The 12,455-nt window shown below is 43.4% G+C and overlaps 1 protein-coding gene across 1 annotated transcript in view; it reads left to right on the top strand.

Moving 5' to 3' along the window:
- DNAAF8 (dynein axonemal assembly factor 8) overlaps nt 1-12,455 on the top strand; it is an 85,310-nt gene that overhangs the window by 9,231 nt on the left and 63,624 nt on the right. The window contains exons 8-9 of the mRNA XM_062503351.1: nt 896-1,249; nt 3,075-3,234. Of these exons, the coding sequence (XP_062359335.1) occupies nt 896-1,249; nt 3,075-3,234 (514 nt within the window). The remainder of the gene's footprint in view (nt 1-895; nt 1,250-3,074; nt 3,235-12,455) is intronic.

Genomic DNA, 12,455 nt, shown 5'->3' with positions numbered 1-12,455 from the left:
AAACCACAGCAGGACAGGGGACAAGCAGAACATGTGCCAGCCACTTACACTTCTTTTAATGGTTTGGTAGAAGAGATGATTTGACAAGGAACAGAGCCCAGTATAATATAGAACATATTTTACAATATAATTTAGAACATCTAATCCAAAAACAGTAAAAAACAGGGACAAGGGGATGCTTGGGGGGCTCTCCCTGGCACTGGCACAAGTTCCATCAATGTAAATCTGCAGTGATGGAGAGCAGAACTTGGATTTTGATTCACCTTAATGTTGCTAAAGATCGTGCACAAAGGTAATGCCTGTAAAATGCTGCTCAGTTCTGGTTTTAAATAAGAAATGATCTTGGTCTCAGCAGGGCAGGATTCTGATCTCATTCATGAGGGGTCTACCCAGTTTCATTTTTATCTGGAACAAATCATTAAACAGGAATTATTATTCTGTGCATGTAGATGATGTCATGACAGGACATTCCACTACTACAGTAATGTGCTTGCTGACAGTTTAGCAGTCTCATTGAGGAAATTAAGCCAAACATTCAAAAATTATAATAATTATTAGAAAAACTTTTAGTCTGTGTATTTGAACCCCACCCCCTGTATCCAAAGGGGACAAAAATCTATAGGCTCTGTTTTCCATGCTAACCATTCATTTGTTCACTTCTGGTAGGTGTTTGTGTTGTGCCTGAATGCAGAGGAGGTAAATAAATTGCCAAGAAGATCAATTTTGTTTGCCTCTGCTTGTGTCACCTGAGTGCTGGTCCTGCTGTCACCCACAGTTATTATTCCTGTAGATGCCCAGTCCTTGTTTTGAGCTCTCTTCATATGAGAAGTTCCTCGGAGATTTTATTCATATAATGCTTTATCTTGATGAAATCAGGTTTTTATTTCCTTTGCAGGAGGAATTGCTCAGGGAAGAGCCTGTTACTGCAACAACTCCGAGCAGCCCATAAGGAAACCTTGGAGCTTCCTCCTAAAGTGTCTGTTCCAGCTGAGAAACTGCATCCAGAAAGGCTGGAAGACAGAGGTTCCTCTCATAGAAGTCAAAACCAATCTTGGAAAGTGAGGCAAGAGACAAATGAGGTGGTTCCCAGGAAACTGGTGAGATTAGAACCAGGCAAGGAAAGTCCCCCCTTTTCAATCTGTGGGGGCAACGGAGCTGACATAGAGAAAGAGAACAAAATGGAAGCTGAGAAGATTCAAAATGCAGGAAATACTCCAGAATGTCCTCTAATTACAGCAGAATTACCAAGGTATCCCACAGGAAAAGTAATCAGTGGGTTTGGATGTGGCTTCTCTAATTGTCCAGGATTAAAGAAAATTGCTTACATGGGCTGTGAGTTGGAGCAAGAGTGTGTCTGGTTTTGTTACCTGGAAAGAACAACAGTTCAGGCAGCTCCTGCTGGAACTAGAGGCAGCCTCATTGGGGCCTGGCATTGGATGAGCTATGACACTTCTGACATTAGAAATTGAGCCTTTTTCTTTAGCTTTTATTCTACAGAAGAGGAGGATAAGGCAGTATTGATCTCCTTTAGGAACAGCAGCACTGAGATTTCCTAAGCACAGCTTCCTAGAAAATAGGTCTGGAAGGGTCAGTCTCCCTGAGCCAATAAAGAGTGAGGTAAAATCTAATATCTCCTGGCAGATCTTTATAGAACTTGTTCTTGAAATCCTCAGTGGTGAGGATTCCTTGACTCCCAGGTAGTACATTTTGCTGTTTAATTATCCTTCGAGTTGTAAAGCTTTTCATTAAGTCTAATTTAAATTATCCCCTCTCCATTTTAAGCTTATTTTTGTTGTGTTCCCAGAAGGAATGGAAAATGTTTTATTCTGTGTCTCAGTTTAAAACACCTTTTACAAACTGGAAGATGCATCAGTCTCCCCTTATAATTTTTTTTTTTTCTTCCAAACAAAGGAATTGTGACTCTTTGCCAATAAGAAAAGTGCAAGATCTTGGAGTTACAAAGTACACTTGTGAGGAATGTCACAGAAGTAATCTTGGAAAGCTTTAAAAAAATAGAAATAAGAGTGATATCAGTTGAGGAAATTGCAGAGTTATTTGGGCCTCTGCCTCCCTATGCTTAAGTTAAATGTAGTGTATTCTGCAGAAGGTCTAATTTCAAAGTGAAATCAGGTGTTTGCCTTGTGCACCTGCCCAGCTGTTTGGGAGAGCTCCATTATGCTGCCTTTTGAAAGGTTATATCCTGCTATTTTCAGAGTGAAATTTAACATTCTGACTTTGACATATGAGCCCTGGAAAGAAGCAGAATCTGCCTGCTCTGGAGACTATTACCGTGTCAGAGTTGAACACTTGCCTGCCCTGCCACTTAGACACCTCAGCTCCTGCTTGAAATGGCACGTGGTTGGTTGCAGGGCTTTTCCCTCTGGGATTCCTGACATTAAGCTTGTTGCTTCCATCAGAAACACTAAACTCCATTTTAATTACCTGTTAGCCTGAGATGGCAGCCCATGGCCAGGCAAGAATGTAGGTTATTTACTGGCTTTGAGTGATAACTCAGTGATTTTAACTGATTGCAGTTTTCTCTCTTGCTATTGTAATTATTGCTGGGGCACCTGGGGCAGGAAGAATTCAGAAGAACTTGAAGTTTGTGTTTGCCACGGAAATGGCAGATGAAATCTTTCTGTGGGCATCCAGATGTGGAAAGATGGGAGGTCTTGGGGTCAGGGGAACTTTATCTCTGTTGTCTCCTATAGCAGACAGGAAAGGAAACGGGTCTGGACTGGGAATCTTGGTGTTGAGATGGGCAATGACACATCACAAACACAAACTGCTTAAAGGAGTTTTGATCTCCAGATAGATCATCACCACTTATCAGAAGTTTCATCTCTGTTCCTTTTCTTTGTGGCTTTTTTCCTTCTTAGAGACATGATTTCATCCACTGACAAGTTCTTGTGTTCCCCCACAAACACCAGAATTGCCTTCTAAATCTATTTTAGCCTTTCATGTCATGATTCCCCCTTAAGTGTGTGGTGTAAATACAAGAAAAACAGAAGTGCAACCAGATGAACAAGTGGTTTTTTTCCCCAAGTGAAAAGCTTATTCTGTGTATTTTTCAGGAGAGAAGGAAGTGAAAGAGAGCTATCCCAAAAGGAAGAGGAGATGAAGGAGAGGCAGAGGAGCTGCAGATTGCAGGAGCAGCTGGAGCAGTGGCAGCCTCAGCGCTCAGTGTGTGGGAAGCAGCCCATGGCAGAGAACACCCCACTCCTGTTCCACATGGTCAGTGCCTCCGGGGAGGCTGGGCCTGGCAGGGGCTCCCAGTTTGCTCCCACTTGGGAGCAAAATGTCATTTTTATTGCATTGTTTCAAATCTGTTTGTTATGGAGCACCATTAGCTGAGGAGAGGAGCAGCCCTACAGCTCTTCTCTCACACTAAGGGAGAAGAATTGCCCTGTTTCCTGTGCAGGGGGAGCTCCCCAAGCAGCTGCCCTCCAGTTGTGACCTGTCAGGGCTTGCTGGAATCAGTGGCCTCAGTGTCATCTACTTCACAGCAGCCACATGATTTTTCATAACTTTTCCAAAAAAAGTGAAATATTTTTACTGTCTCTGCTGAGTCCTTCTTGTCTGCCCCCAGCAGCTTTATAGTTCACTTTTGTGGATTGATTTTAAGGATTGTGGGTTTAATAAAAGCTTTTACTCCTGATTAAGGGGGTATGAAATGATCCTGATTTTAGCCAAAGCCTAACTATGGCTTGGAGGACAGGACTGTTGTTACTCCTCAGAAGATTTATCTCTGTCCCTGCCCTTAGCTGAGGACAATGAGATGGAATGAGATGAGCTTTAGGATCACTCCCAACTCAACCCATTCCATGATTCTATGACAATCAGTCCTGCTTCATCCATACACTGATTTTGCTGAACAGAAGGCCAGTTGAGAAGGTCAGAGGAGGTGAGAAACTACAGAATCTCCATGAATCCACCATAATGATTTTTTTTTAGGCTAATGCCAATAACAAAGCTCTTTTGTCAGAACAACATGTGAAAGAGTTCACAGCCCTAGATTTGGGGCTGGACCATTCACGTCTCTTTTGTAAATTGTTGTGGTTGTGGAGATTTGAAAGCACATTTTATTTAGCACTGGACTAGTCAGTGAGGAGAAGTAAAGGACTAAAAAGCTCCCAGCTGAGTTTCCCTCTGCCAGCCTGTTTTGACAAGGACAGCACAGCTCCCAGAGCTCTGCTTTGGAGTGTAAACGTCGAGGATCCTTTGGATTTGCTCCTCCCTGGCTGCTGGCAGGTACCACCCACTTCCAGTTAGCCCTTATTGAGATGCAGACACTCGCTCCTCAGAAATCCACGTGGGCCTTGCTCTCCCCTTCCTGACAATGCACCAGGCAGTGCAGAATTAACTCTGTGTTTGGTCATTTCCCATATTTGCTGTGCTGGTGCCAATAAAGTGAGGATGGGCTTGGTGATGTTCTTTGTCTGGAGCAGAGCTCGGGGTGGATCTGTGCTGGAACTGGAGTTGTAAATATTCCCCTAAGGGATGGGATGATGTTCCAGTTGTGGCAGCAGGGACAGGGGGATTTCTTACCAGCCCAGGCTCCTGCTGCCTGTGCAAACTGCTCCCAGTGCCCAGAAAGAGGGAGAGGGGCTTGTTACACAGTGACAGGACAAAGCACAGTGGGTTTAACCTGCCAGAGGGCAGGGTTAAGGTGGGATTCTGGGGACAAATTCTTCCCTGTGAGGTTGGGGAGGCCCTGGCACAGTGTGCCTGGAGAAGCTGTGGCTGGCCCAGCTCTGGAAGTGTTCAAGGCCAGGTTGGAAAAGGCTGGGATAGGGGAAGGTGTCTCTGCCCATGGCAGGGGGTGGGATGAGATGATCTTTATGGTCCTTCCCACCCAAACCATTCCATGATCCCACACTGAGTGCCAGTCTGCTGCAGGGGAACACTGGTGCCCAACCTCCCAAGGCAAAAGCAAATCAGCACAACCCATAACAACCATGTTGTCTGGGCAACTCTGCTCTTAGTTCTTATTCAGAAATATTCATTATTAAAATTAAGATTAAAAAATGTATCAACATCATCTATCAAATACAACAGTCCTTTATAAGATTACTTGAAATCCACTTTGATAGCAGCATTGTTTTCCTTTGAATTTGAACAGGGTTTTCTTTTCTTTTCTTTTTTTATGAACACAGTCAGAAAAACTTGACTATTTTGACATTTAAAATTAAAAGCCCCTGTAACGTGGCAGCTATGTCTCAGTGAAAATATCTAATATCTATATATAAACACATATATTCAAAGAACAAGCCCTAGTGTTTGACAGAGTAGCACACTTGCAAATTTATTTTGTAAGTCCTTTGTTTTGGCAGTGATAGATGTTCAGATCTGGAACACTTGTCACAGTTTCCAGAATTCTTCTGACCATTTATAATGTACATACATAATTGAATTGAATAATAATCAGAGGGAAAGTTTAGAAACTCTGCAATTACTGTAGCTGAGGTGCTGGGAAAGACTGGCAAAGGAAATTTTAAAAGCTGCATTAGGGTTACATTAGAGTCCTTGTCTAAAATGTAAAAGCAGATTTAATGTGCTGTCTCCTTTTTCTTAACCCAGTTCAGTCAAAATTTGTCCTCAGCTTCACTCTCAGAGTCAGCATTGGGGAGAGGTAACTTGAGAGACTGAGAATTCACTTCCAGGGGCATTTCAGCTACTGAAGAAGGGGCTGAGATCCAGTGGATTTTCAAGACATGCGGGTGCCAGTTGCCTGGGAAATCAGTGGGTTCTTTCTAAGAATTCTGCCTGTCAAATCCATGTCTGTAGGTGCCTGAATACTTGGGCAATCTGGCTCACCTCTTAGTTTTAAAAATAATGCAGTGGGTTTTTTTTAATGCTATGTTTTGGATTTGTTTTTTTTTTTGTTTTTTTCCTTCTCTGCACCACCCAAACTTTCAGTGAAATTTAAGACTGCAATGAGTTGATCTCATCTGAAATTGGGTCCCCTAACCACATTTTAACCTTTGGATCTGGTTCAGAACTGATGCAAGTTCTGTGAAAGCCAGCAGAGTGGTAGTGTGATCCTTGCTGTAGGGTCAGGATGAATTTGTAGTTTAGAGGAACAACACAGGGTTTGTTTCATTATTTGAGCAGTGTTGTTGATGAGGGAGACAGAAGGAATGCTCACAGGATGTAAAGCAGTTAAATGGGGGATGTAAAATGAAATGAGTTTGATCTGTTACTTCATTCATCTTGCTTATTATGATAAGTAACTTATGATAGTGCTGGTGTTGTTTTCCTGTCACATTCCCATTAGGTGGGATCCAGATAATGGTGGTAACTTGTGCCAGACTCAGAGCTGAGTTTTATGTCAGAAGCAGCAAAACCAGTTTATTCTAGGGATATCACAGGATCCCAGACTGGGTTGGAAGGGATCTTAAATCCTATCCTGTCCCACCTCCTGCCATGGTCAGGGACACCTTCCACTGTCCCATCCTGGCCTTGGACACTGCCAGGGATCCAGGGGCAGCCACAGCTTCTCTGGGCACCCTGTGCCAGGGCATGCCCACCCTCCCAGGGAGGAACAATTTCTTCCCAGTATCCCATCCATCCCTGCCCTCTGGCAGTGGGAAACCTTTGGGGAAGACAAAGCAGGATCTGCAGGTGAGAGCAAGGCAGGCAGGGCAGTCCTTGCCAGCAGGGTGGGCAGTGCCACAGTCCCAGAGGAGCAGCAGAGCAGCTCCAGGGAGGGTGGCCAGTTGGCAAATATGTGGAAGTGAGGAAGGTCCAAGATGAAGGGCAGGGACAGGACCCAAGGGCAGCCCAGTGATCACCCAGGGGGTCTGCAACAGGGCTGAGCTGGAGCCACAAAGTCAGAGCAGGCAGTGCAGGTGAGGGAGGTGAGGGCTGGCAGAGGTGGAGCTGCTCTAGAGCTTGTTCAGGACCAAGGGAAATGTCTCTGCTGAAAAAGCAGCTTGACAGACCTCCTTTTCCAACAGCCTGATGTGAAGTGAAACACCTGAGCTTGTGTCAGACCTGGCCTTGAACAGTGCAGCCAAACCCCTGCATGGCCCATCCAGCCCTGTAATTCATTTAACACAGAACAACTAGAATTTAGCTTGTACTCATCTCTTTTATTATTGGGACAAAGTAGGTGTTTTCAGCAGGCCTTCAGCTCGATTCTCCATTTATTGCTTTATCATGATATGGCAGAACAACATAATGTTGTTGGAGAGCTATTAGGAGCCACCTTGTAACCAGCCCCTTATAAACAGTTTTATCTCCCTTACACAGCCAGAGTGGTTGGGAAATGAATGTGTTGACTCATACTGAGGCATCTCATTTTTCTTGGCATTCACAATCACTTGGGCTAACCTTGTATTAGTAATTATATTACCATGATCCTCATCTCATTGCAGCTTAGCCTTACAGCTGCCTTACAAAACAAAAACATCCAGGCATAACAGAGTCATTCTACCTTAACAAATAGATGATGTGGGTATTTTCCTTTCCATCTTGTAAACACAGGCTCCATCACCTTTTTGTCAAAATCAGCAGGTTCTTTATGTTAACACTCCGTTGACTCAGCTCACTGGTGTCAGGGAGAATTCTCAACCACAAGATGTTCTCCTTGCATTGCCACAAAATTACCAATACATTATGGTCAAATCCTTCCTTGCCCTTTGATAGGTTTGTTCTCTCTTTGATCTGATATTTCTTCAGGGGAAATTCCCTGACAAAAATCCATATTTACCATTAGAGTGGTGCTGAAGTGCTGCACATTCTGCTACTGGGACAGTTACCCTGCATCAGCACAGACTGCCTGAAAGTAGGGATTGATTTCCAAAACTTGTACAAGTATTTTTAGTTCATTTACTGGCCCCAGAAGTTATTTTTAAGTAGGAGGTGCCTTGATCTGCAAATTGTCAGTGAAATGCTTTTGATTCTTTACCTGTCTTCCTTAAATAGGTGCCTATGATTGCCATTGCTGATCCATGAGTGTTTTGATCTTTTTAAGGCAGTGATGCTGACATCAACATTGGAAATTGCCCTTTTCTTCATCTCTGGGTTGTTCAAGGGTGTTGTGGATCCTGGTATCCCAACCCAGCACTTCACCTGCTGGACCAGGGCACTTGAGCACTTCCCCAGCTCCACTGGAGCTGCTCACATGACTGCACTGAGGTGATGGCCTCAGCACTATTTAAAAATACACCACTTTTATTGCTGAGTGGAAAATGCAGAAAGGAAAAGGACTGCAAGATAGTCAAAATAATGTCTCCACTTAAAGAATGGACAAAGGCCTGATCAACCACTCATGAAGGAATAGGTTTTGTGCCACTTCCTTACAGAAATGCCAATTTATCCCCTAAAATGTGGTGCAGTGCATCTGTTTGGAGAAGCTGAGGAAACCTATACCATCTTTTTTAGGGTATTTTTTTATACTTTATATATATATATATATATAAATATATATATATATATTTTATAATGGTTTTGTGACACAGTAGTTGAATTTTTCTATCTCTGTATTACTCCAAAGGTGATCCTGGTAATACAAATCACCTGTGACCAAATGTTTCCATTGACACTGGACCAAAGCAACTGCATCTGTGTGAATGTAATTATAACAGCATTTAGCCCTTACTATTATTTTAATATACCTTTAAAAGACCCTATTAATTGTAAAAATCACCGAATATTTCCTACACTAATATTTTTTTCGGGCACCAGGGCTGAGTTTGGGTTTTGCTTGGCTCCAGGTGCTCTCCCTGTTGGGCTGATGCCAAGGTTGTGGCCAGCAGTGCTGTGCCCAACAGCCACCAGATGGCCCCTGAATTCCTTAGTTTCTTTTTTCCTGCCAGGCATTTAATGAGTTCCTGAAACAAGATTAAAATCTCTTGTACTTAATGAACCCGCTGCCTCGACTCAAGAAAGGCTTAAAAATAAACTAAGGCAATTAGAGATGGAGTTAAACTTAGTACACAGAGACAGAAGGCCAAGATTCCTGTTTGTGCCACCAGCCCAGCACACAGAGTTTGGAATAGATGGAAGATCCCAAGGAAATGTTTTTCTAGCCTGGGTGGCTGGCAGCTGGCACAGAGCCTGTGTTTCTGGCCTCCTCTTCATCTTCCCACATGGTGCCAGGGAAAGCAAACGGGGGGGATTTGCTGGCACAGCACTTTGCAGGAGTAGCTGCTTCCTGCTGTCCCTGGCTGCAGGCACAAATCCCAGGAACTGAGGCTCGGATCTGACCTAAAGATTTGCCTTAATAGGCAAGCAGAGGGTCTAGGCCTTGTATGTCTGTGTTATAAACACCTCCCTCCACACAGGAGCAGTTTGCTCTCTGTGTTCCCAGAGTCAGGAATGTTATGGAAGTGCCCAGGCACTCTTAGGGCTAGTTGTACTTCCCATTGTCATGGCTCCTTTCCCCAGTTCTGCTCACACCACCAGAGCAGGTCCAAGAGCCACACTGTAAAGCTGCTTTCATAACCTTTGGCTGCTTTAAGAGGTTTTTCCAGCCAAATTGCTGTAGAAATGCTCAGAACCAGGAAATTCACCTGTGCTGAATGCAATAGGGTCACCAAAAAGCCATGGAGAACCTTCCATGTAAACCTGGAGAGCCACTCTGATGGTTCCCAGGGGCTCCCACATTTGTGCTTTTTCCAGCTGTGGAAGGAATTGAAAAACCAGGGCTTTACAAAGGAATGAGCTCTTGCAGTGCTTTTTCTCTGACTGCAGTTTGAAAAGGCCCCAGGATAATGGGAGATATTTAATCCTTTCTATTCCTCGACATATCTTGGAAGTGATTAAAATGCATTTAGGCTTATTCCTTTACACTCCTGCCTGAGTTTGACAGATGGGAACATTTGTTGCTGTTGCTTAAGGGAAAGGTTAATACAAGGAAAAGGAGCAGTGTTTCCAGGATTCCATGTATGAACTTGCTGCCAGTAGAGGTCCTGAATACTCCTCCATTCACATTACCAGGATGTTCACATTAAACTTGAAGACAATAATGTAAAATGTCCATGAGCCAAGTTCTATTTCTCATCCTGGAGAGGGCAGGAGGACACAAAACCATCTCTGGGCTTTTTGTCTCCTCGGGTCCTGCCCCATGCCAGGCCCTGTGCTGGCAGCAGGAAGAGCTGCCCTGGGTTTGCAGTGGCTCTGAACAAGTGCCAGTCACATTTAATTACACCGAGAAACACTTTCTGCCATGATTCTCTCTCTTGGAATCAAAATAGAATTCCCAACTCCTGGCCTTACCTCAGGGCTGTGATCACTGATGCTATTTGTAGATGAAAGGAAGCTGAACCTGCCCCTTTTTTTTTTTTCCAAGGGGATGAACAGTCTTGTCTGTTAAAGGAACTGCAGGATTTAAATTGCACTTCTGGTTTTCCTCATGCCTTCTTGTTCAGCATTGACTTAGGCTGGGCTCCTGTTCCAAATCTCAGCACACAGGGGGATAAGCTTGGTTACAACTTGTAAACACATTATTCCACAAATACTCATTAAGGGGCATTATTCTCAGTGGCAGAGAATGGAATTCAGGGCTTTATCTGATATTATGGAGTGGAAGAATCATGCAGTTATTTTTATTTTGCAAACACAGAACTCTACCCAGCTCTGTGCCAAGCACCTAGAGTTCCCACCTGCTTCAGGGAACACTGTAAGCACTTAGGAGTTCTCAGGATCACAAAGCCCCAAATTCACAGGTCTGAAGGGTGGTCTGGAGGGTATTTTATAGCTGGAGGGAGGAGCACAGAGCCTGTGACAAACGTGGTACAATCCATTTTAATTGAAAGCTGACAGTCTGCAAAACAAGCCACTTTAGCTCTGCTAAAACTTCCTGATAAAGCAGCTGAGCAGTTTCCTCCCCCAGACCCTTTATTTTCCCTCATTTCTTTGGGGATTTCCATTGAGTATCACGGGAAATACATGAAAAAGATAAATAGATGGGAAGAAAAATTGAGGCTTTCCCTAAGTTGATAAATGTGAATCATAGAAGCAATCCCAAATGGTTTGGGATGGAAGGGAGCTTAAAGATGATCTCATTCCAACCCCCTGGGAATCTCCTGGAGTATCCAAGTAGAGCCATTTCCATAGGATTTAAACCCTGCTTGGAGCATATATCAAATGCCAGCCTGGATTTCAGATGGCTGAGGACCAGTTCCATGCTCTGTGCCAACATTTCCAAGTGTCCATATGCAATTCCCTTCCCTTTGGAGGGTCTGGTAGTCCTGACACATTTCATGTGTGAGGCAGGATGGAATCCTTTGAGGAACAAGTTGTGGAAGATGCAGGTAAGATCACACTTAGGGAGTGCTGAGAGGCCACAACACTTTCAGGAGCAGGAAAGGGAACAGAGGTTAATTTTGAAAGTTGGTTCATAATCTTATACTCTTCCTCTTCAGAGCACTTTACAGAGTCTTGATAATTAATCCAGCTAGACAGGGACCAGGATAAGGAAATATTAGCCTCACTTTACAGTTCCACAGAGAAATACTTCATTCCAGAGCCAGGACTGAGGCACAAGTTCCTGATTCCCAGTCTCTTATGCTCACATGAAATGTGTAAGTAATTAAACTTCCTTTACTCATTTCAGCTGCTTCTCATTAACCAGGAGTATAAACTCATTAGAGGCAGAACTTTTTGTTACATGTGCTCAGAACACCAGCACAATGAGGCTGGGAATCCTTCTGAGCCTCTCCAAGTGTTACTGGAGTGTAAACACCAATCATGAAAAAGGCACTTCTCATTTTTAATGATTGTGTCTCGGAAAGCAAACAAACTCAAATAAGACTCAGTGTTACTTTGGTTTAAATTTTAATGCACTTTTCAGGTCAGTGTTTACCTGAGCTGAGCCTTTGTCAGAAAATTCTCCCACTTCTAAAAAATGAAGAAGAAATTTTATGTAAAAAAAAAAAAGAAAAGCTGTTACTGGTTATTCGAATGTTGTTTTTTAACTTGTTGAATTTGGACCCAAAAGATTTTGATCCTGTGTGATCCACAGCATCTCTCTGCTAACAAATCCTATGGACCAGATCCTTGCCTCCTAGGGAAGGGAATTTATCCACATTTTTTGATAGATGAGCCATTAACTCCAGTGAAGCAGCTGAGAATTCCCTTAGTGCAGTTAAGAGGTTTTATCCCTCATACCCAAGACTAATTGTCCAGAGCAAGAAAACTTTCAGCAAAGACATTTTTTTTTATTATTATATTTTGAACTTAAACTCTCATGATCTGGAGTACCCCAAGTCAATTGCAAGCTATGGAGATGAGAGCAAGTAATGCTCCATTGTGCAGCTTGCTGGATCCTGCAACCTCCCTTGGCAGAATTATCTGCTTTGGAGCATCATAATTCCTCTGTTTGAGCAATCTGAGGCTCATCCACATCAGAAATTTCAATACCATCTTGCTCCCATCATGTTTTTTAGCTCCATAACCTTAGCATGATGCTTAGAAAGGCAGTGGTGCCACGGAGTGACTCTGGTACA

This window comes from Cinclus cinclus, chromosome 16, assembly GCF_963662255.1.
Source record: "Cinclus cinclus chromosome 16, bCinCin1.1, whole genome shotgun sequence".
Taxonomy (NCBI): Eukaryota; Metazoa; Chordata; class Aves; order Passeriformes; family Cinclidae; genus Cinclus; species Cinclus cinclus.
The sequence above is the reverse complement of the archived record's forward strand: the minus strand, read 5'-3'. Positions and strand labels throughout refer to the sequence as shown.